At 45.1% G+C, this 24,281-nt stretch overlaps 1 protein-coding gene across 3 annotated transcripts in view; it reads left to right on the top strand.

Moving 5' to 3' along the window:
- The window catches only part of plg (plasminogen), a 110,196-nt gene that overhangs the window by 48,843 nt on the left and 37,072 nt on the right, over positions 1-24,281 (top strand). For all 3 annotated transcript variants that reach the window (XM_063056610.1, XM_063056609.1, XM_063056611.1), the window contains 6 exons: positions 1,065-1,258; positions 3,858-4,006; positions 5,622-5,718; positions 9,663-9,777; positions 12,123-12,197; positions 21,993-22,130. In XM_063056610.1, the coding sequence (XP_062912680.1) occupies positions 1,065-1,258; positions 3,858-4,006; positions 5,622-5,718; positions 9,663-9,777; positions 12,123-12,197; positions 21,993-22,130 (768 nt within the window). The remainder of the gene's footprint in view (positions 1-1,064; positions 1,259-3,857; positions 4,007-5,621; positions 5,719-9,662; positions 9,778-12,122; positions 12,198-21,992; positions 22,131-24,281) is intronic.

The raw sequence follows: 24,281 nt of genomic DNA, 5'->3' as shown, positions 1-24,281 counted from the left end.
TTAATATCTTGTATACCTCTATCATGTCTCCTCTCATCCTCCTTCTCTCCAAAGAGTAAAGCCCTAGCTCCCTTAATCTCTGATCATAATGCATACTCTCTAAACCAGACAGCATCCTGGTAAATCTCCTCTGTACCCTTTTCAATGCTTCCACATCCTTCCTATAGTGAGGTGACTAGAACTGGACACAGTACTCCAAGTGTGGCCTAACCAGAGTTTTATAGAGCTGCATCATTACCTCGTGACACTTAAACTCTGTCCCTCGACTTACGAAAGCTAACGCCCCATAAGCTTTCTTAACTACCCTATCTACCTGTGAGGCAGCTTTCAGGGATCTGTGGACATATACCCCAGATCCCTTTGCTTGTCCACACTACCAAGTATCCTGCCATTTACTTTGTACTCTGCCTTGGAGTTTGTCCTTCCAAAGTGTACCACCTCACACTTCTCTGGGTTGAATTCCATCTGCCACTTCTCAGCCCACTTCTGCATCCTAGCAATGTCTCTCTGCAATCTTCGACAATCCTCTACACTATCTACAACACCAGCAACCTTTGTGTCATCTGCAATCTTGCCAACCCACCCTTCCACCCCAACATCCAGATCGTTAATAAAAAATCACAAAAGGTAGAGGTCCCAGAACCGATCCTTTTATGTTTTGTAACTTCAAAACATTAAACTTTTTTTTATTTCAAAATATACTTTATTCAAAAATAAAACTATATACAATAAACCATTCAATAACTTTCCATCCTTTACATACGTTTCCATTATAGTCAGTACATGTCCATACTTAGGCCACCCACATTAAACTAATTCAAAGGAAAACAAGCGAACCAAGAGATACGAATCTAAGCAAGTCGCGCACATATCACGTGTTAGTGTCATGACGTATGCCACACGTATTGGATGAACAAAAATGCTTAATCAAACAATATACTTACAATATGACTCAAATACTACTGAACCATTAAATACGTTAACATCTCTCTCCAAGTAGGCTCAGACTGTACAGATACTCAGCCCTGAGAGGCTGCTGATTTCTTTCTACTTTCAATCCGCAGGGGGCTGGTTAACAATTTTTGCCGAAACCCTGACAATGACGAGGCACCTTGGTGCTACACAACTGATCCGCTCGTCCGGTGGGAATACTGCAGGATTTCCAAATGCGAGACCCCGGAATCTCAACGGCCTGAAGTAAAACCTGTCCCTGTAGCTCCCACAGCAGAGGCAGAGCAGGTCCCCGCCACCTCAGACGGTAACTTAATGTAACGTCTTATCCTAGTGTCCAGTGTGGAAACCTGAAATCAAAACAGAAAGCTTTGAAATACTAGGTAGATCATATTTATGGAAAAGGAAAGACAAATTATTAATGGGAAGCATTAATTCTGTTTCTGTGCCCACAGATTATTGAGCTATTAAATTTGTTTCTCTTTTCCCTGGATGCTGACTGGTGTGCTGAGGGTTTCCAGCATAGAGCCACAGAACAGTGTAGCACTCAAACAGGCCCTTCCCATCTGTGCCGAACTGTAATTCTGCCTCGTCCCATTGACTTGCACCTGTACTCATGGACTCATCCCAATTTTTCTTAAACGTTAAATCAAACTCGCATCCTCCACTTCAGCTGCAAGCTCATTCCACACTCGCACCACCGTCTGAGTGAAGACATTCCCCATCAGGTTTCTCTTAAATATTTCACCTTTCACCTTTAACCTATTGGTCCTAGCTTTACCCAGCTTTTGTGGAAAAAAGTCTGCTTGCATTGATACCCCTTATAATTTTGTATCTCTCCTCATTCTCCTATGCTCCAAGGAATAAAGTCCTAACCTACTCCCTGGTTTTTTATTGCAAAAGGTTTTGCATTTCACAGCCCCAGACCAAAAAACACTGTAATCTTTCTTTGAATTCCTTCTCCTTAGTCTAAATACACCACTGTGTAACTGGGTGTTGGACTTCCTAACCAACAGACCTCAGGCAGGGTGAACAACCGCTCCTCCCTCCACATCATCCCCAACACGGGTGCCCCCCCGCCCCCAGGACTGATGGCTGAGCCCACTGCTGTACACTCTGCTCACACACGACGGCATGGCAGGAGGGCTCGAGAACGGGTGGTCAAAGCCGCCCAACACATCACTGTCACCAGCCTACCCACTCTCGAGGACACATGTAGAGAAGGGTTTGGAAAAGGGCCAGCAACGTCATGAAGGAATCCACACACCCTGCTCATGAACTGTCTGTCCCACTCCTGTCAGGGAGAAGGCTATGTAGCATCCACGCCAGGACCACCAGACTCAGAAACAGTTACCTTCCCCAAGCAGTGAGGCTGATCAACACCTCCTGTCAGTCACCTTATGTACAGCACAGCGTCACTTTATGGGCTCACAATCAATCTATGAATACTTGTATAAGCTGTCTTATGTATCTATATTTATCCTGTCCTTTTTCGTTATTGTGTTCTTGATCTTTTGTGTTTTATTCTGTGCAGCATCGGATCCGGAGTAACAATTATTTCTTTCTCCTTACACTTGTCTACAGGAAATGACATTAGACGATCTTCAATCTTAACTGAGATCAGCAGTTTCTGAGATACTCAAACCACCCCTTCCGGCACCAACAATCATTCCACGGTCAAAGTCACTTAGATCACATTTCTTCCCCATTCCGACGTTTGGTTTGAACAACAACTGAACCTCTCAACTGTGGCTGCATGCTTTTATACATTGAATTGCTCCCTCATGTTTGGCTGATTAGGAATTTGCAATAATAAGTAGGTGTACAGGTGTAGTCACTGAGTGTAAAATGAACAGGATTTGCCCTCAGGCAGAGGTGAAACCTACCTCTGAGGCAGTGATATGATCAGTGCAGTACAAACTCCATCAGCAGTTTGCAACACACCACAAGTGTTCCCAGGGTCTACCTTCTGGGGTATGCAATGGCTGTGCATTCAAGGGATATAATTGATGCCTTTCCCATGCTGGTAGATCTGACTGTCAATATTGGTTTATGATCTATCTTCTCCTTTTGGTAATAGGGTGTGAAGGGGGTGGAGCCACGTCTCTACGGAAGGAGGTGTAAGGCATTCCTTTCCTCTGCTAGTCTGCAGGTCACTCTTGGGCAATGTGTAGCACCTGCTTAGCCCCCTGATCAGGGTCATATAAAGCCATGAGAGCAGGTGGTGGATGGTCATATGAGCAGCTGGTGCAGATCACAAATCCTGGTTATGCGACCACTGATACCAACCAGACAACTCTGGGGTCACTCATCTTATAAAGGCACTGCCCAGAAGAAGACAATGGCAAACCACTTCTGTAGAAAAATTTGCCAAGGACAATCATGGTCATAAGACCATGACTGACCACTCATACAACACAGCACATAATAATAATGATGACACAATATGGAGAGAAGTGAAATGGGCTTAGAGCGGATGGTTTCTCAATGATCACCACTGACTCATGGGGGCTGTATCTATGTTGAGTGACCCTTCCCTAACTGAAAGGGCATGTGACCTCTGTCGAGCATTCCCATTGGCTCACATGGGTTGTCTGGGGAGCACAATAATTCTGGGGCCTCCCCACCCATGAGCTGTTGATGAGAAACTCATTTGGACTCCAGTGGAGTAACCACACATTCAAGCCAAATTTCAGGGTGAAAATTAAAAGAGATAGGTAGCCATTATGATTAGTACAGCAGAGTTGGGCCAAAGAGCCTATTTCTGTGCTTTGACTCAATGAGTTGTTGATACCTTCTTCCTTCTCAGTTCATTAAGACCCCCCCCAACACCTTGTCTCAGAGATCATACAAACATAGAACTCACTTTGTCCTCCCCCCTCCAAATTTTAATTATGTTTTGTCAGATTGTATGATCAGCAACGGAGAGACATATCGTGGGACCCGCTCGACCACGTCAAGTGGCCGGACTTGCCAAAACTGGTCATCGATGACCCCCCACTTCCACAGAGTCTACACCCCTGACTCCCACCCTAAAGCGGGACTGGAAAGAAACGTGAGTTGAGCAGGGGTCCCGGGCTGGGGTGGCACAACAATGCAGCGAATCTACATCGCTGGTTCCATACTGTCCCAGTCCCTTATTAGAGGGGCTGAATGGTCTCGCTTATAAAGCAGGAGGGGGAAACTGAGGGTATGCAAGCCATCCTTGCAAGCTGAGCACCAGCACAATGTATTGAAATCCTACTTCACGTCACTTTTCACGCTTTCCCTCTTTCATTTTGTGTCCTGTGTTATATCAAGTTCCTGTCAATGGCTGGATGTGGCAAAGGAGTAAGAGCCCTGGCCATTCACTGCATGCTTCTGCTCTTTTCATTCACACAGGCGGAAACACTAATGCTTCTTTTACAACCATGAAAGGATTAATATGTAAGGAGCATTTGCTCCCCCTGGGCCTGTACTTGCCGGAGTTTAGAAGAATGAGGAGGAATCTCATTGGAACCTATCGAATATTGAAAGGCTTAGATAGATTGGAGAAGATGTTTCCTATAGTGGGGGTCTAGAACCAGAGGGCACAGCCTCAGAATATAAAGAAGTCACTTTAGAACAGAGATAGGTAAGAATTTCTTCAGCCAGAAGGAACTTATTGCCTGTAGAGGCCAAGTCACTGGGTATATTTGAAGGTTGATAGGTTCTTGATTAGTAAGGGTGTCAAAGGTTATGGCGAGAAGGCAGGAGAGTGCAGTTGAGGGGGATGATAAATCAGCCATGATGGAATGGCGGAGCAGACTCAATGGGCCAACTGGCCTAATTCTGCTCCGATGTCTTATGGTTACCTGTGCAGTGATAGACATCCTTGTCCCCTAAGCTGTCTCTGACCTCACCCAGTTCCTTCTCCCTTCAACTCTTCCTTCCCTCATCATGTTGGTTGGGACTGAGCCACCAATGAGAGAACGTGTACTTCAGCTGACCACCAATGAGAGACCCTGTGCTTCAGTTGACCACCAATGAGAGACCCTGTGCTTCAGTTGACCACCAATGAGAGACCTTGTGCTTCAGTTGACCACCAATGAGAGATTGTGTGCTTCAGTTGACCACCAATGAGAGACCTTGTGCTTCAGTTGCCCACCAATGAGAGACCACGTGCTTCAGCTGACCACCAATGAGAGGTCATGTGCTTCAGCTGACCACCAATGAGAGATCATGTGCTTCAGCTGACCACCAATGAGAGGTCATGTGCTTCAGCTGCAAACTGGATGACCAGAGGCAGCTAACTGTGAAGGCCAGTGTTGTGTCATTACATTTCCAATACCTGTACAACTATGAGTGTACACCTTGGCAGAATCCATGACTGACTTGGAGAAATATTTCCAAGAGGTGCTTCTTTAATTCCTGCTTTTTGCAAATCCCCTTGCCTTAAAAATTGGCAATTAGCATAATATGTCACAGAGAGAACGTACGAACTCCTTACAGACAGCAGCAGGAATTGAACTTGGGTTGCTGGAGCTGAAATAGCATTAATCTAACCGCTAAGCTACCATGTTGCCCCACTATCTCTTCACGTGGTTCAGCAGCCAAATTCATTATATAACATTGTTACCGTACTTATATATTATTCTGTTAATATCAAGCTTTTGTTACTGCTGGTCTAAAATGCTTCTGTTTAAATACAGTATTGCCGAAATCCAGACGGGGATCTCAGAGGCCCATGGTGTTACACAACAGATCCAGATAAGCGATACGACTATTGTGATAATATTCCACGATGTGGTAAGTTGCATTGCTGTGCTATCTCTGTATGTCTAGCACAAAGGGCCGTCAGTAACCCTGATTGCGTATCTCCACTATCCTCAATGAAGTCAACTTGAGTTTACTGTCAAACATGCAAGTATCTGTCTGCACAGGTGAAATGAAAAACCTATTTGTAACAGTATAGCCATCCGTCCCACAACCTTTGACTTCCTGCCATCGGGCAGAAGGTACGGCAGTATGAAAAAAGGGCCTGTCAGGCTGGGTAACGGCTCCTTCGCCCAAGCTGTGAGACTTCTCAACACCCTGCTACCACCCCGTACACATTAGTTATCACAACGGCAGAAGCAGTAGTATTGCTGTATGTTTAACTGGATGTCGTACATGGACCTTATGTCAACTTGTGGTTATGACGGGTTGTATCTGTTATACAGTGTCTGATGATGATAGTTCGATTTGCGCAGTTCTGTTGTGTGTTCGAAGGGGGCCCCTGAGTCCACGTTGTCAGCGACATAATCGTGCACAATAAGGACATGAAAACTGTGCTGGATCTGCAAGTGGTGCTGCTGCTATTCTTTACTTCTCTCTCAGGCAGTGATTAGTACCGCTTGATGTCTCTCCTCCAGGATCTTGTGAGTGGTTCAAACCAGGACTCTGATCTTGCGCACTCTGTTCCAGCCACAATAAACTTGAAAATCAAATCAAAGTCCGTTGTAGTGCAAAGTGGTCATGATCTGGTTCTACTGAGGTAATGTCTCAGGTTTTACTGCTTGGTCCAGGAACCGAATGGTTGAAGTGAAGCAGCTATTCTTGAGCTTGGTGGTGTGGGACTTTACCTCCTGCTTGATGGTGGCTGTAAGAAGATGGCATGGCCCAGGTGGTGGGGATTTTTGATGATAGATGTTGTCTTCTTGGCAGAGTCTCCCGCTAGTGGAGAGCAATGTGCCCATGATGTATTGGGATGAGTCCGCTACCTTCTGCTGCTTCTTACATTCCTGAACGTCTGCATTGGCTCATCAGGCCATGATGGAATTGGTCAGGATCATTTCAAATAGCTGGTGTCCATGATAATGTTTCCTGTAATCACCAATGGATATAAATTCTACCTTGATAACTGTACTTCTGTGAGCAGAAGCTCTGGTTATTAACAAATAAACATTATGTACTTGGAGAAAAAAAACTGCACATACAAAATCCATAAGATGCTGAAAATGCTCGTCAAATTGGGAAGCAAGCCTAGATTTAAGTTCAAGGGACTTTCATCATTGCTGACAAGGTTCTTTAAGTAGTGGAGTCAAAATTGTCAAAAACTTCACCTGTTCCAATAAAGAATCCTGAAAATGAAATGTTGACTTTGTCTCCCTGCACGTCGTGCTGCCTGACCTACTGCTTGCCTTCTGTTTAGTCAAGCGCTCTCTATTCTCGCCTATTGAAAGCTACAGTGGCTGGGGTTAGGTTTGGCATTTTGGCGGTAACGTGAGCATCCCACAACAGGGCATGTTGAATATTCTTTGTCCATTCCTAGCCCCGAGGCAGCAGCAGACAAGGAGGCTGGACAACTGTCATGCTGGGAATCTGTGACTAAAAGCCTAATGAGTAGAAGTGATTATAGGTGATGAGAAGGAGAAAAGAGGTAGGAAAAGGTGCAGGAAGGATGCTGCTGCCTCCGAGCTCCAGAGTCTCAGGTTCAGTGCTGATCTCTGGTGCTGCCTGTGTGGAGTCTGCATGCTTACACTATGGGTTTTCCTTGGGCAATGTAGATGCCTTCCACATATGCCAGTAGGCAGGTCAATCATTTGGTTAGTAGTTTAATTTTCAGCATTGTTTAGATGATTGGTAGATCTTCATCTTTGGTAGGTAGGTAAATTTGTTTACATTGGGTGGCATGGGTTAATTGGTTGCATGGTAGGTTAATTACTTGCATTGATTGGCTAATTTAGTATTGCATGCATTACTAAATGATAATAAAAGAGGACTGCGTGTCCTCATAATCTAATCTAATCTGTTGTAGAGTTGGCAGCTAAATGGATTGCATTGTTTGCATGTTTTCCCTGTGGGTTCTCCTTGGGCATTCGAGATTCCTTCCACATCTGGAGGATGTGTGGGTTGGTAGGCTAATTGACTACTGCACTTTGCCCCAGTCTACAAGTGATTTTTAAAGCAGCAAGGCGGAATATCAACTAAATGATGTCTCCTTGATACAGGAGGTAGAGGGGTTGTACTACAGAGGTAGAGGTTCTATACAGAGGATACAGGGCTTGGGGGTGTGATACAGGAGGTAGAGGGGTTGTACTACAGAAGTAGAGGCCGTATACTGAGGATACAGAGCTTAGGGGTGTGATACAGGAGGTAGAGTGGTTGTACTACAGAAGATACAGAGGTAGGGGATGCAATAGAGGCATAATGGGGCAGGCAGATATGTTATCTGCTGCTGGTAAACCCCTGGCTCCAACGAGCATGACCTTCCCAATGATATTGGGAAGTAAGGTACTCAGCAAGTCAGGTAGCATTGGTGGAGAGAAATGAACAATGGACTGTGTTTTGGGTCGAGATCCCTCCTCTGGACTGAAGCACTGAGAGGATAATGTCAATATTAAATTGTGGAGTGTGGGAATGGAGCAAGAACTTGTCGGCCACACGTGGACCCAGTTGAGAAACAGTTTGGATGCAAAGTCTGCTTTAAGCTTGGTACTCTTCTCTGTAAAGACAATTTGTTTCTGTGCTATATTTATTGCTGAGATTGATATGTTGTTTTGTTCTAAGTTCTTGAGAGTTTTGAGTAAAAGTACAAGTTAGCTCACTGAGCAGCCATCTTGATGAATAGCAGAGCCGGCTAAAGCATGGGATCCTGCTCTTCCTGCACTCCTTTGAATGCCCTGTTTGGAGCAGCTCAACCCTAACACTCAAAGGCAAGGGAAACATTTTGTAGCTGACAGAGATGTCCCAATGTGCACTAACGTACAGCACCACAAGTAAGGGAGAGGGAAGCTGCTTTAAGGATGAGTTTTTCTGTCCCCCAGTCATGGAAGGGGGCGATGCGGACTGAATCCAATCATATTGCATCAGATCAAGTTCACACCAAGTGCCTTAAAACAGTAATAAAGTAGAAAAGTGGAACATAAGTTAAAGCACACTTGGAATATTGTGTTCAGTTCTGGTCGCCTCATTATTAGAGAGGGTCCAGAAGAGATTTACTAGGATCCTGCCTGGATTGGACAGCATATCTTATGAGAATAGGCTGAGTGATCTAGGCTGTTCTCTTTGGAGTGAAGAAGGATAAGAGGTGACTTGATAGAAGTGTACAAGGACAGACAGAGAACTTTTCCCAGGATAGAAGTGGCCAATTCAAAGAGGCACAATTTTAAGGTGATTGGAGGAAAGTACAGAGGAGATGTCAGAGTTAAGTGTTTTATACAGAAAATGGTGGGTGTGTGGAACTCTGACCATAAGACAGGATCAGAATTAAGCCGTTTGGCCCATCAAATCTGCTCTGCCATTTCATCACGGCTGATTTATTATCCCTCCCAACTCCATTCTCCTGCCATCTCCCCATGACCTTTGACACTCTCATTAATCAAGAGCCTATCAACTTCTGCTTTAAATATACCCAATGACCTGGCCTCCACAACCATCCTGTAGCAAAGAACTCCACAAATTCACCGCCTTCTGGTTAAAGAAATGTCTCCTCATCTCTGTTCTAAAGGGACATCCCTGTATTCTGAGGCTGTGCACTCTGGTCCTAAACTATGGGAAACATCCTCTCCATGCCCCTCTATCTAGGCCTTTCAATCTAGATAGACACATGGAAAATAGAAAAATGGAGAGCAGCGTATGAGGGAAGGATAAAATGTTAGAGTAGGATAATATGTTAGCACAACATCGTGGGCCAAAGGGTCTGTATAGTGCTGTAATATTCTATGTAACGAGACGTACGATTGAGGTAATTTTTTTTTTTGCATTTTCAGTTCTCACTGAATGTGGAACACCTGTTATTGAACCCAAGAAATGCTTTGGACGTATTGTTGGTGGCTGCATATCCAAACCACATTCCTGGCCTTGGCAAGTCAGTGTACGCACTAAGTGAGTGACCTTCCTGATTATGGTGGAAAATCAACCTAGAATGAATTTGCAAGGTAGTGTTGCAGCACTAGTGGGTGGGACTGGAGGGTGTTTTGTTCTTGGATGGGAATGAGTAGAGGGGTCAATGGTGTGCTGCCCAGGGGACCTCACTTACATAGGAGAACAGAGAATTTAATAGCAGGTTTAATTGGGTTGCTCAAAACTGAGATAGGATAAACTGAACAAAAGATATTCTGGAGATCCAGAGCAATACTCCAATGGAGAGTAATAAACTGTGGACGTTTCTGGCTAAGACCTTCACCAGGACTGGAACAGAAGGGGAAAGAAGTGGGTGGAGGAGAAGGGGGATGAAGTGGGTGGAGGGGACGGGGGATGAAGTGAGAAACTAGGAGGCGATAGGTGGAAGAGGTAAAGGGCTGAAGAAGAAAGAATCTGATCAGAGAGGAGAGTGGACCATGAGGAGAATGGGAAGGAGGAGGGGCACTGGAGAGGTGATAGGCAGGTGAGGAGAAGAGAAGGGTGAGAGGGGAGCCAGAATAGGGAATTGAGAAAGAGAGAATGGGGAGGGGAGAGGAAATTCCCTGAAGTTAGAGAACTCGGTGTTCATACAGTCGAGTAGGAAGCTAATCAGACAGAATATGAGGCGTTGCTCCTCCAATCTGCGAGTGGCCTCTTCGAGAGGTGGAATTGTCTGGAAGGAGAATCAGTATCCATACTGGGGATTGTTATGGAAAAGGGGGACCTTGGAGCAGAAATGAATAGTTCCTGGAGGTGAGATGACAGGTAGACAGGGTGGTGAAGAATGCATTTGACATGCCTCAGGGCATGGATTATAGGAGTCAGGACATTATATTAGAGTCATGTAAGATATTGATGAGGCCACACTCAGAGTATTGGTCACCCTGTTATAGGAAAGATGTTATTAAACTAAAAAAGAGTGCTGGGATGTTGCCAGGACTTGAGGGCCTGTGTTCCTTGAGGAGATTGTGTAAACCATGACTTTATTCAGTGCAACGATGGAGTTTGAGAGGTGACCCGATAGAGGCATATCAGCTCATAAGGGACGTAGCAGGGTGAAAGTAGTGCTATGAACAAGAGAGCATAGGTTCAAACACAGGAGATTCTGCAGATGCTGACACACATAAAGTGCTGGAAGAACTCAGCAGGTCAGGCAATGTCGATGTTTCAGGTCAAGATCCTTCTTCAGGACTGGAAAGGAAGGGGGAAGTCGCCAGAATAAAAACATGGTGGGAGGGGAAGGAGGATAACTAGAAGGTGATAGGTGAATCCAGGTGGGTAGGAAAGGTAAAGGGCTGGAGAAGCAAAATCTGACAGGAGAGAGTGGACCATGGGAGAAAGGGGGGGAAGGAGGGACAGTGAGGGAAGAGATAGGCAGGTAAGCTGAAGAGGTAAGAGGCCAGAGTGGGGCATAGCAGAAGAGGGGAGGGGGGATGGAGAAACAAAAATAGGGAAAACAATTACTGGAGGGAGAAATGGATGTTCATGCCATCAGGTTGGAGGTTTCCTAGGCCCAATATAAGATGTTGCTTCTCCTCCCTGAGAGTAGCCTCATCATGGCAGAAGAGAAGGCCCTGTATCAATATGTTGGAACTTCTATCCCCTCCCTGGCCTCTTACGTCTTCTCCTCACCTGCCTATCACCTCCTCCTGGTGACAGTCCTTCTTCCCTTTCTCCCAGGGTCCACTCTCCTCTCCTTTCAGATTCCTGCTTCTCCAGCCCTTTACCTTTCCCACCCACTTGGCTTCACCTATCATCTTCTAGCTATCCTCCTTCCCCACCTCCCACCTTTTTAATCTAGTGTCTTCCTCCTTCCTTTCCAGTCCTGAGGAAGGGTCTTGTGCCAAAATGCCGACTGTTTATTCATTTCTATAGATGCAGCCTGACCTGTTGAGTTCCTCCAGCATTTTGTGTGGGCACAGGTTTAAGATGAGAGATGAGAGATTTAAGAAGGACATCACAGGCAGCTCCTTCATGCAGAGGGTGGTACAAATTTTGAATGAGCTGCCAGTAATGTTGCATATCAGCAACATTTAAAAGCTGTCTCTGTATGTACACGGATAGGAGAGGTTTAGAGGATTATAGGCCTAAAGTGGGCGGATGAGACTGACTTGCTGAGCAACACAGTTGGCATGGAAGAGTTGGGCCAGGAGGATCTGGTTCCATGTTGCATGACTCTATGTTTCTATTGTAGCTGTTGAAAGAAGATAGAGGTGAGGAGAATCCTTAAGTTTATTTACTTTCATATTTCTTTTATGAATGGCTTATTTTGTGAATCACTACAAATTTTCAATCAACCAATGTCATAATGCCCATGTTTATTGCAGCACTGGTTTGCATTTCTGTGGAGGAAGTCTTATTGATCCCGAATGGGTCCTCACAGCTAAACACTGCATTAACGGGTAAGGATGTGACGTATTGCATCAGATGATCGGAAAGTTTAAAGGTTATATACAGAATTGTTTCTGTTGGCTGTCGGTCCAGTGACATCTCATTCTCCCTTAGTTATCTTATTGGTTAACTGGTATCTTCCTTAGTTCTGATACCTCTTCTGGCCTGATACCCTCTGAGATTGTTCCACTTCTCTCTATCTGATCCCTGATTTAATCACTCCACCGTTGACGGTTAGTTGTCCCTGCAGCTCCCTCACTGAAGCTAAGCTTCTTCCCCCTTTAACACAGGGTGAAGTAAAATTTCAAGGCAGTGGATAAAGGGCCAAGGGGTGAGTTGGATCCTGAGAGAGGCAGCCAACTTGTTGCTTATGATCATTTTATTAAGTGTTACAAGAGCAAAAAGGAAGAGGGGAGAAGAAGCATGGCAAGAGACAAAGGGAAGAGAAAGACTAAAAAGGAATGTGGTCTCCTCATACCAGACCAGAGATAACGTAAAATTCCACTGATAACAGTTAACCAATAAGATAGCTAGATTCACTCACCACTGAAACCAAGAACTCTCCAGCAGAATACAAAGGCAACTGCACTGGGATTACTGGAAAATTCTGTGAACAACCTTGTGTATGTGGGTGATGATAGAAAACAATAAAACCAAGCATAGGAGAGTTCAACTACAAGAAAAATACAAAATAAAATTATACACCACCATCAAACAGATGGAAGCAGAGAAACACTCTGGCAGAGAGAGATAGAGCTGATGGGCTGAATGTTCTTCTTTACTGTAAACATTCTACAATGCATTAGTGGCATAATTTAGTTGAACTTCTGCCTCACAGCACCTAGAGACTTGGGTTCAGTCCTATCCTCAGGCACTGTCTGTGTGGAGTTTGCACTCCTCTCTTGTGGCCACATAGCTTTGCTGCAGTTTCCTCCCACATCCCAAAGCCATGTAGGTTAGTGGGTTAATTGGCCACTGTAAATTGCCCCGGTGAGGGGTAGAATCTGGGAGGGCAGTGATAGGAATGTGGGGTGAAAGAAATTTGGGGGTAGTGTAAATGGGTGGTTGATGATCAGGTAGACTCGATGGGCTGTAGAGCCCATTTCTGCTATACTGTAAGAATGCAAGCTATAATATTAGCCAACATAGGAAGGCCAACCTCCAATGGCAATCAAGGCTGTAACTTTGCTCTAATGCTTGTCAGTCATTTTCACTGCAACCTTGAACATCACCTCCAACACACATATGGCAGATGTAATTTCCCTGGTTCTCTACGCAGCCGCGGATCATCTGGACAATACCCAGACCTACGGTATGCCATTCTGCTGTTCATTGATTACAGCACACAGCATTCAACACCATCATAAGTGCAGTATTAATCAAAAACCTAGGCCTCTGTAACTCACTCTGCAACTGGATCCTTGACCAAACCCAGTCTTTGCGGATGGGAAATAACATCTCCTTCTCACTGACAAACAACACTGGTGCACCTCAAGAATGCATGCTTTAGCCCACTGCTCTACTCTCTCTACACCCACAATTGTGTGGCTAGGCACAGCTAAAACACCATCTATAAATTTGGCAACAACGCAACGATTGGCAGAAATTCAGATGGTGACAAGCAGGCATATAGGATTGGGCTAGATCAGCTGTTTGAGTGGTGTTGCAACAACAACCTTGTACTCAACGTAAGACCAAGGAACTGATTGTAGACTTCAGGAAGAAGAAATCAAGGAAACACACATCTGTCCTCATCAAGGGATCAGCAGTGGAAAGGGTGAGCAGTTTCAAGTTCCAGGGTGTCAACATGTCTGAGGATCTATCCTGGGTCCAACATATTGATGCAGTTACAAAGATGGCATGACAGTGGCTATATTTGAAGAAACACACTCGCAAATATACTGTTAAGAGTATTCTAACTGGCTGCATCACTGTGTGGTACAGAGGGGACATTATCACAGGATTGGAAAAAGCTGCAGAATGTTGTAAATTCAGCCAACTTCATCATGGACACCATCCTCCCCAGCAACAAGGATGCCTTCAAGAGGTGATACCCCAAAAAGGCAGCATCCATCATTGAAGAACCTCATCACCCAGAATATGCTCTCTTCCCATTGGTCCAATACAGGAGCCTGAAGGCACACACTCAATGATTCAGGAACAGCTTCTTCCCCTCTGCTGTCAGATTTCTGAATAGACATTGAACCCATGAACACTACTCCTTTGCACTACTTATTTATTTTATACTTATAATATCTAGAACCATCTTTCTGCCTAGTCCCACTGACTTGCACCTGGACCATATCCCACCATACACCTCTCATCCAAGTTTTTCTTAAATGGTTAAAAATGAGCCCGCATTTACCACTTCATCTGGCAGCTCATTCCATACTCCCACCACTCTCTGTGTGAAGAAGCCCCCCGCTAATGTTCCCTTTAAACTTTTCCCCCCTCACCCTAAACCCATGTCCTCTGGTTTTTTTCTCCCCTTGCCTCAGTGGAAAAAGCCTGCTTGCATTCACTCTATCTATACCCATCATAATTTTATATACCTCTATCAAATCTCCCCTCATTCTTCTACGCTCCAGGGAATAAAGTCCCAACCTATTCAACCTTTCTCTGTAACTGAGTTTCTCAAGTCCCGGCAACATCCTTGTAAACCTTCTCTGCACTCTTTCAACCTTATTAATATCCTTCCTGTAATCTGGTGACCAAAACTGTACACAATACTCCAAATTCGGCCTCGCCAATGCCCTATACAACCTCAACATCACATTCCAACTCTTATACTCAATACTTTGATTTACAAAGGCCAATGTACCAAAAGCTCTCTTTACAACCCTCTCTACCTGTGACGCCACTTTTAGGGAATTTTGTATCTATATTCCCAGATCCCTCTGTTCTAATGCACTCCTCAGTGCCGTACCATTTACCTTGTATGTTCTACCTTGGTTTGTCCTTCCAAAGTGCAATACAGCACACTTTTCTGTATTAAACTCTGTCTGCCATTTTTCAGCCCATTTTTCCAGCTGGTCCAAATCCCTCTGGAAACTTTGAAAACCTTCCTCACTGTCCACTACACCTCCAATCTTTGTATCATCAGCAAATTTGCTGATCCAATTTACCATATTATCATCCAGATCATTGATATAGATGACAAATAACAAAGGACCCAGCACTGATCCCTGTGGCACATCACTAGTCACAGGCCTCCACTCTGAGAAGCAATCCTCCACTACCACTCTCTAGCTTCTTCCATCGAGCCAATGTCTAATCCAATTTACTACCTGTCCATGTATACCTAGCGACTGAATCTTCCTAACTAACCTCCCATGTGGGACTTGTCAAAGGCCTTACCGAAGTCCATGTAGACAACATCCACTGCCTTCCTTTTATCCACTTACCTGGTAAGCTCCTCGAAAAACTCCAATAGATTGATCAAACATGACCTACCACGCACAAGGCCAATCTACTTACTGTAATTCACAGATTTTATTATGTTTTGCAATGTACTGCTGCCACATAACAACAAATTTCATGACATATGCCAGTGATATTAAACCTAATTTTGATTCTGATTCTGATAACTTGAAGGTGTTGGGAGCAAAGTATAGGGGGAGGATATCAGAGGCAGGCGTGTTACACAGAGTGGTAGGTGCATGGGAAGCACTGCTAGGGGTGGTGATAGAGGCAAGTACAGCAGTGCCATTTAATAGACACGTTGATGGAGAGCTATGTTGAGAGGGAAACTTTAGATTGATCTTGGAATAGGATGGAGTGTCAGCTCAGCATTGTGGGCTAAAGGGTCTCTACTGTCTTCACTGTTCTATTTTCTATGTTCTATCACACCTCAAGGAACTTGAAAAAAACATCAACATTGTCTTGGAACATGTGCAAGGAGGTTAAGCAAACTACTGTCAGTGCCCTCTCCCAGTATCCGTAGTAATGAGGCCCTACTAAGAGTAGCTAAGGTCACTGGTATGCCCAACACCAAACTTCCAAAACAAATGTTCTATTCCAAACTCTGTCCTAGTAAAAGAACACCAATGACAGAAGTTCAAAGATGAGCTCAAAATTCCTTGAAGAAAGGCAACATCCCAATGATCTTTGGGGAATCCAAGTCGTCAGGTTAACATGAGGTACAGTTATAATGTAAAACTTAATTGCAGTGGCGTCACGGGAACATAGGTACAGACAATAAGGCTATAAGACATAGGAGCAGAATGAGGCTATTCAGCCCATTGAGGCTGCTCCACCATTCCATTATGGCTGACTTATTATCCCTCTCAATTCCATTCTCCTTCCTTCTCCCCATAACCTTTAATGCCTTTACTAATCAAGAACCTATCAGCCTCAGCTTTAAATATACCTAATGACTTGGATTCCACAGCATCTGTGGCAAAGAATTCCACAGATTCACCATTTTCTGGCCAAAGAGATTCCTCCTCGTTCTTGTAAACTCTGTCATCTCAGACAACATACAAAATATCGATTGTACATAAATTTCTTCCATAGATTGAAAAAAGACCATGCAAAAAAAAGGCACAGTCAAAAACAAATTCTACGTAGTGCAATAGATGGTCCATCGTGTTCCATTGCCATGGCGGGGTTAGGGTGGTGTAGGCCAGTTCATCAAACTCATGGTAAGTAGTTGCTCCTGGAGCAGAACCACAAGCTTCTGTATCTCCGACCCTAATGGTAGCTGTGAGAAAATGGCATGCCCCATATGGTGGCGAATCCTAGATGGTAGAAGCTGCTTTCTCGAGGCAGAACCTCCTGTCAATGGTGTCAATGGTGGTGGTGGGGGTGGGGGCGGGGCTGTGCCCATGATGGACTGGGCTGTAGCCAAAATTCTCCACAGCCTCTTGCGTTCCTGTACATTGAAAATGTTGTACCAGGCCATGATGCAGCCAGTCAGGATATCTTCTGCAGTGCATTGGTAGAAGTTTGTTACAGTGTTTGAAGGCATGCCAAATCTTCCTCAAGCTCGTAAGGAAGTAGAGACCCAAGTGGAGAAGAAGGGTGTTGAGGACTTTGAGGCCATGCACTGGGAGCACATAAAAGGTCTGCATGAGCAGTGGAGGGAGTGAAGCATGCCACAAACTCCTCTCTCATATATTTCCTACTCCACCTGCCATTTTCCAGCTGGTCCAGACCCCGCTGCAAAACCGATTTGTTGGTGAAAAAAATTGGCACGTACGCACATGCGCACACAGGTGCCCGCACAAGGCTTCATGGTCATGGTAGCCTTTTCTGGGGTAAAGTGTCCCGGGACTTGACTGCTACCTTTGTCCCTTATTTAGGAGTGAGAAAGTTGGCAACCCTAACTAAAAGACGTGTTGAGGTGAGTTTAACCCTACTTGAACACCCCACCCCCCCCGGTTGGCCGGTCCGCAAGAGTATTGTCAATATTAAAGCGGTCCGCGGTGCAAAAAAGGTTGGAGACCCCTGTCCTACAGCACTTCACCTGTCGCTAAGGATGATTTAAATATCTCTCCTAGGACCCCGGTAATTTCTGCACTGGCCTCCCAAAGGACCTGAGGGACCACCTTGTCAGGCCCTGGGGATTTGTCCACCCTAATTTTGTCTCAAGATAGCAAACAACCTCCTCCTATGAAATCTGTATGAAATCCATGATGTTGAGGTGGTTTTGAAAAAAAATGTATTTAAGGCCTCCCCCACCTCTTTGGCTCGATGTTTAGATTACCATTCTGGTCTTCCAGAGTCTAATTTTGCTCTTAATATGTCTCTTAATATATTTATCTGTTAAAAATGGCGCCGGTAACTGGCGACTTCGCGCGTGCTCTCCCGAGCAAACTGCCCTCTCCACTATCCTATACCCGAGAAACCCTTCTAAACCTCCAACCTAGCAAGATCAAGATCAATAACACCCTGGCGAAGCTACTGACCCAGCTGGAGACCACCGTGCCAGAACTGCTGCTTAAACTCCAGAGCGCACCTGGACCCGACAAGCGAGGCTCACCACGTTCCCAGAGACCCGCGGTCTGCTACTGTGCCGGAGTGCTTGGAGACACAGCCTGTTCCGACCAGCACCTCTCTGGAGCAGACGACCATATAGAAGTGACGGCGGAGACCTCAGTGTGCCCCAGACACTTCCCCAGAGTGACCACCGTAAAGCCCCGTTGGTGGCCATCCACAGCTGCCGGAAGTGAGGCCTCCGCCGCTGACCTCAGAAATCGAGCCCGAGGCTCAGCTAAAGCGGAGGCCTCCACAACCGTGATTCAACTTAAGGACTTGTTTCAGCCAGGAGCCCGGCCATCCAGGAATAAATGTCGGCTTTGGGGCCCAACCCAATTGACAGCCCAGGCCCCCGGCAGCTGGAAGTGACAGCGGAGCCTCCCCCGTTACTCGGCCCGACCCGGCACGCACGACGACGCGACCCACCGATCGATTCCCACGGGACGCATCAACCTATCTCAAAGAGCTGACAACAACACACTGCATCAACGGAGACCTGGAAAGATGCACTTCTTACCGAGGAAGCGTGGGAAAAGAGCTGGGCTGCTGGTCAGATTGAAGCTGAGGGGCTTCAGGGTCCCTATGCCCACCATCCTACTAGCTAATGTGCAAGCCATAGAGATCAAGGCAGATGATCTTAAGGGGAGACTCACCTACTGCAGGGAGATGCAGAACTGCTGTGTATTCTGTTTCACCGAGATCTGGCTCTCCCCTGCCACCCTTGACTGTGCCATCCGACTGGAGGGATTTTCGATCCATCGGATGGACTGCACGGCATCTTCGGGCAAGACGAGGGGGGGTGGTGTCTGCCTACTGATCAACATTGCATGGTGCTCGGACACTGTGACACTGACAATATCCTGCAGCCCAGACCTGGAACACCTGTTGGTGAAGTATCGTCCCTACTATCTGCCACGGGAATTCACCTCAATCGTACTGACAGCGGTCTACATTCCCCCCCGGTGGACGTGGAGTGTGCTCTGAACATACTGTATGCCAACATCAGTGAACTTGAGACCAGGTATCCGGAGGCTTTGCTCATTACAGCCGGGGACTTTAACCAGGCCAACCTCAGAAAGGCGCTGCCAAAGTTATACCAACATGTCTCCTGCCCCACTAGAGGCCCACATATACTTGACCACTGCTACACAGCAGTCAAGGATGCCTACCGCTCCGTCCCACGACCTCACTTCAGAAAATCGGACCATCAGACCATACTCCTCCACCCGGTTTACAAACACAAACTGAAGCTGGAGGTCAAAAGTAGTGTCGCGTTGGACGGAGGAAACGGATGAGGTCCTCCGTGACCGCTTTGAATCAGTGGACTGGTTAGTATTCAAGGACTCTGCAGCTAACCTCAATGACTATGTCTCAGCTGTCACAGACTTTATTTGGAAATGCACGGAGGACTGTGTGTCTTCCAAGACGATCCGGGTATTTCCTAACCGGAAACCTTGGATGAATTATGAGGTCAAGTCCCTTTTAAAGGCTAGAGCTGCGACTTTTAGGTCCAGTGATACCAGTCGCTACACGGAATCCAGGCGTGAACTCCGGAAAGCCATTAACGACGCCAAGAGGCAATATTGAGCCAAGTTGGAATCCCAGGCTAACTAAAGGGTTGCCAGTAGACTATGGCAGGGTCTAAATGAGATCACTGGGCGCAAAGAAAAGGCTGGGAATATCAATAACATTGGCACTTCTCTTCCTGACGAACTTAAAGTATTCTACGCAAGATTCAAACAGGAGAGGAGCATCCTGCTCCCTCCGGATGAACCGGACCTGGTGACACCAAGATTCATTGTCACCGAGGAGGACATTAGAAGGGCCTTCCTGAAGATAAATCCAAGGAAGGCGATGGACCCAGATAGTGTCCCAGGATGGGTCTCCAGGCCTGTGCAAGCGAGCTAGCTGGAGTGTTTGCTGACATCTTCAACTGCTCCTTGCTTCAGTCTAAGATCCCCTCATGCCTTAAGAAGGCAACGATAATCCCAGTGCCGAAGAAGAGCAAGGTGGCATGCCTGAATGACTATCGACCTGTGGCTCTGACATCAATTGCTATGAAGTGCTTCGAGAGATTGGTTATGGCACACATCAACCACAGCCGACCGTCAACCTTGACGCTTTGCAATTCGCCTACGGGAGCAACAGGTCAACGGCAGATGCCATCTCTCTGTCCTACGTTCCTCCTTAGAACACCTGGAGAATAAAGACACATACATAAGGCTCCTTTTCATTGACTACAGCTCTGCCTTTAATACCATCATTAAAAATAAACTGATTCCTAAGCTCTGGAACCTGGGCCTTAGCACACAGATCTGCAGCTGGATCTTCAACTTCCTCACAGACAGGACCCAGGCTGTAAAAATAGGGGACAAGCTCTCCTCTACAATCACTCTGAGCACCTGTGCCCCACAAGGCTGTGTGCTCAGCCCCCTGCTGTACTCACTGTACACCCATGATTGTGTAGCCAAGTTTCCATCAAACTCAATATATAAGTTTGCTGATGACACAACAATTGTAGGCCGTATCTCGGGTAATAATGAGTTTGAGTACAGAGAGGAAATTAAGAACCTGGTGGCATGGTGCGAAGACAATAATCTGTCCCTCAACGTCAGCAAGACGAAGGAATTGGTTGTTGACTTCAGAAGGAGTAGCGGACCGCACGACCCAATTTACATCGGTGGTGCACAAGTGGAATAGGTCAAAAGCTTTAAGTTCCTCGGGGTCAATATCACAAATGACCTGACTTGGTCCAACCAAGCAGAGTTCACTGCCAAGAAGGCCCACCAGCGCCTTTACTTCCTGAGAAAACTAAAGAAATTTGGCCTGTCCCCTAAAACCCTCACTAATTTTTATAGGTGCACTGTAGAAAGCATTCTTCTAGGGTGCATCACAACCTGGTATGGAAGTTGTCCTGTCCAAGACCGAAAGAAGCTGCAGAAGATCGTGAACACGGCGCAGCACCTCACACAAACCAATCTTCCGTCCGTGGACTCACTTTACACCGCACGCTGTCGGAGCAGTGCTGCCAGGATAATCAAGGACACGACCCACCCAACCAACACACTTTTCGTCCCTCTTCCCTCCGGGAGAAGGCTCAGGAGCTTGAAGACTCGTATGGCCAGATTTGGGAACAGCTTCTTTCCAACTGTGATAAGACTGCTGAATGGATCCTAACCCGGATCTGGTCCATACCCTCCAAATATCCGGACCTGCCTCTCGGTTTTTTTGCACTACCTTACTTCCCATTTTTCTACTTTCTATTTATGATTTATAATTTAAAATTTTAATATTTACTAATTTTAACTATTTTTAATATTTTTAATATTTAATATTTGTAATCCAGGGAGTGGGAAGCGCAGAATCAAACATCGCTGTGATGATTATACATTCTAGTACCAATTGTTTGGCGACAATAAAGTATAAAGTATAGAATCCCTGAGGGTACTCCTCCACCTTGTCTGCTAAAGCAACCTCATGCCTTCTTTTTCCTCTCCTATTTTCTTTCTTGTACTCCATAAGCACCTCCTGTGATGGACTGGGCTATATCCACCACTTTTCGTAAGGTTTTCTGTTCATGGATTCCACAAAAGCTGGTTGGAAATAAGTCATTTACAGACTCTTTCCCAAAACTTCACACTAATTCTCTCCCCTCACTTGAGATACTCCAACCTCATTTTCTGAGCTATGCTCCTAATAATTCATTAACTTTGCTAATTAAAATACCATAGGACGTATTACTGTGTTAAAGAGGAAATGTAAATAAATACTTTTTTTCTGTTTAAAAGACAGAGACAAGATATTGATAGCTACTTCTATCATTTCAGGTTTTATAGACCTTCAACTCTCAAAATCTACCTTGGAATACACAAAGAGAGTGCCAGGGAACAATCAAGACAAATAAGAGATGTGGAAGATTATTTTCTTCATCCCCAGAGTGATCTTGCCTTGTTAAAGCTCCAACGGTACATATTTGCATTTTCTTAAATATTTCCTAAAGATTTTCTTAAAGAATTCTTAAAGCCATGATAGAATGGTGGAGCAGACTTGATGAACAGAATGGTCTAATTTTGCTCCTATGCCTTTGGGTCTGATGGACTTTCAAGTTAACTTTTAAGTTTATTACCATATGCACAAGTACATGTGGAATGTGGAATGACAATCTTACTGGCAGCAACATTACATGGACACATCATCATATAAGCAGCTTCCCAGGGAAAAAATAGAACAAACATGTATTATAGACAATTTTTGCAAGAAAGAATAATAAATGCCCATTTTAATGCGTGGTGACCAAAGAGGTGACTGTAGTGATTAGGGTTGTGCAGGTTGTTTTAAGAAGCAAATGATTGAAGGGAAGTAGCATCACTCTAATCCCAAGCAGTAACCATTTCCAGCAAGAGAGTCTGTAACCTCCTACCCTTGGCATTCAATATTTAAGTCGCCGTTGACTCAACTGTTGGATCAGACTCTTTAACTCTTAGAATCATCTGTTTAATTGTTATTTTCTTTCCAGTGTAACATGTAATTATTTGCTTCTATTTTAAGTAGTTCTTATATACATTTGTACATGCAACAGTTTATCATGCTTCCTTTTGCACAATACTGTAGTAATTTTATGTGTTGCACTGTATTGCTGCCTCAAAAAAACAGATTTCATGATGGATGCAAGTGATAGTAAACCTGATTCTGATATGGCTCTCTGTTGTGGACTGAGAGTGAAGTGAATATTAATTATCACTTATCATCCTCTACCGAAAATTGCAGACTTCTTGCAGGTGCTAATTTATTGATTGAGGATTTTGTGAATGAAAGTATAGAGATGAGGACAGATTTCTTTAGCTGGAGGATGGTGAATGTGTGGAATTCATTGCCACAGATGGCTTTAGAGGCCGAGTCTCTGGGTATATTTGAATCGGAGATTGATAGGCTCTGTATTAGTTACAGGGAAAAAGACAAGAGAAGGGGCCTGAGAGGAATAAAAACGCAGTCATATTGGAATAGTGGAGAAGATGTTGGAGAATCGATGTTGTCATTTAAAGTTAAATTGGATAGATATATGGACAGGAAAGGAATGGAGGGTTATGGGCTGAGAGCAGGTTAGTGGGACTAGGTGAGAGTAAGAGTTCGGCATGGACTAGAAGGGCCGAGATGGCCTGTTTCCGTGCTGTAATTGTCGTATGGTTATATGGTTAAGATTTGATAGCCCAAGTGGCCTCATTCTAAGGAAACTGGCATGAAGTCTATGGAATTGAGGGAATCAAGCAGTGAGATCATGGAAACTGTACAGATTGAAAAGGAGGAGGTGCTTGCTGTCTTGAGGAAAATTAAAGTGGATAAATCCCCGGGACCTGACAGAGTGTTCCCTCGGACCTTGAAGGAGACTAGTGTTGAAATTGCAGGGGCCCTGGCAGAAATATTTAAAATATCGCTGTCTACAGGTGAGGTGCCGGAGGATTGGAGAGTGGCTCATGTTGTTCCGTTGTTTAAAAAAGCATCGAAAAGTAATCCGGGAAATTATAGGCTGGTAAGTTTAATGTCGGTAGTAGGTAAGTTATTGGAGGGAATACTAAGAGACAGAATCCACAAGCATTTGGATAGACAGGGACTTATTAGGGAGCGTCAACATGGCTTTGTACGTGGTAGGTCATGTTTGAACAATCTATTGGAGTTTTTCGAGGAGGTTACCAGGAAAGTGGATGAAGGGAAGGCAGTAGATATTGTCTACATGGACTTCAGTAAGGCCTTTGACAAGGTCCACATGGGAGGTTAGTTAGGAAAATTCAGTTGCTAGGTATACATGCAAAGGTGGTAAATTGGATTAGACATTGGCTCGATGGAAGAAGCCAAAGAGTGGTAGTAGAGAATTGCTTCTCCGAGTGGAGACCTGTGACTAGTGGTGTGCCACAGGGATCAGTGCTGGGTCCACTGTTATTTGTCATCTATATCAATGATCTAGATGATAATATGGTAAATTGGATCAGCAAATTTGCTGATGATACAAAGGTTGGAGGTGTAGTAGACAGTGAGGAAGGTTTTCAGAGCCTGCAGAGGGACTTGGACCAGCTGGAAAAATGGGCTGAAAAATGGCAGATGGAGTTTAATACACACAAGGG

Source organism: Mobula hypostoma, chromosome 8 (assembly GCF_963921235.1).
Source record: "Mobula hypostoma chromosome 8, sMobHyp1.1, whole genome shotgun sequence".
Taxonomy (NCBI): domain Eukaryota; kingdom Metazoa; phylum Chordata; class Chondrichthyes; order Myliobatiformes; family Myliobatidae; genus Mobula; species Mobula hypostoma.
Note: the sequence above shows the minus strand (reverse complement) of the source record. Positions and strands in the feature narration are given on the sequence as shown.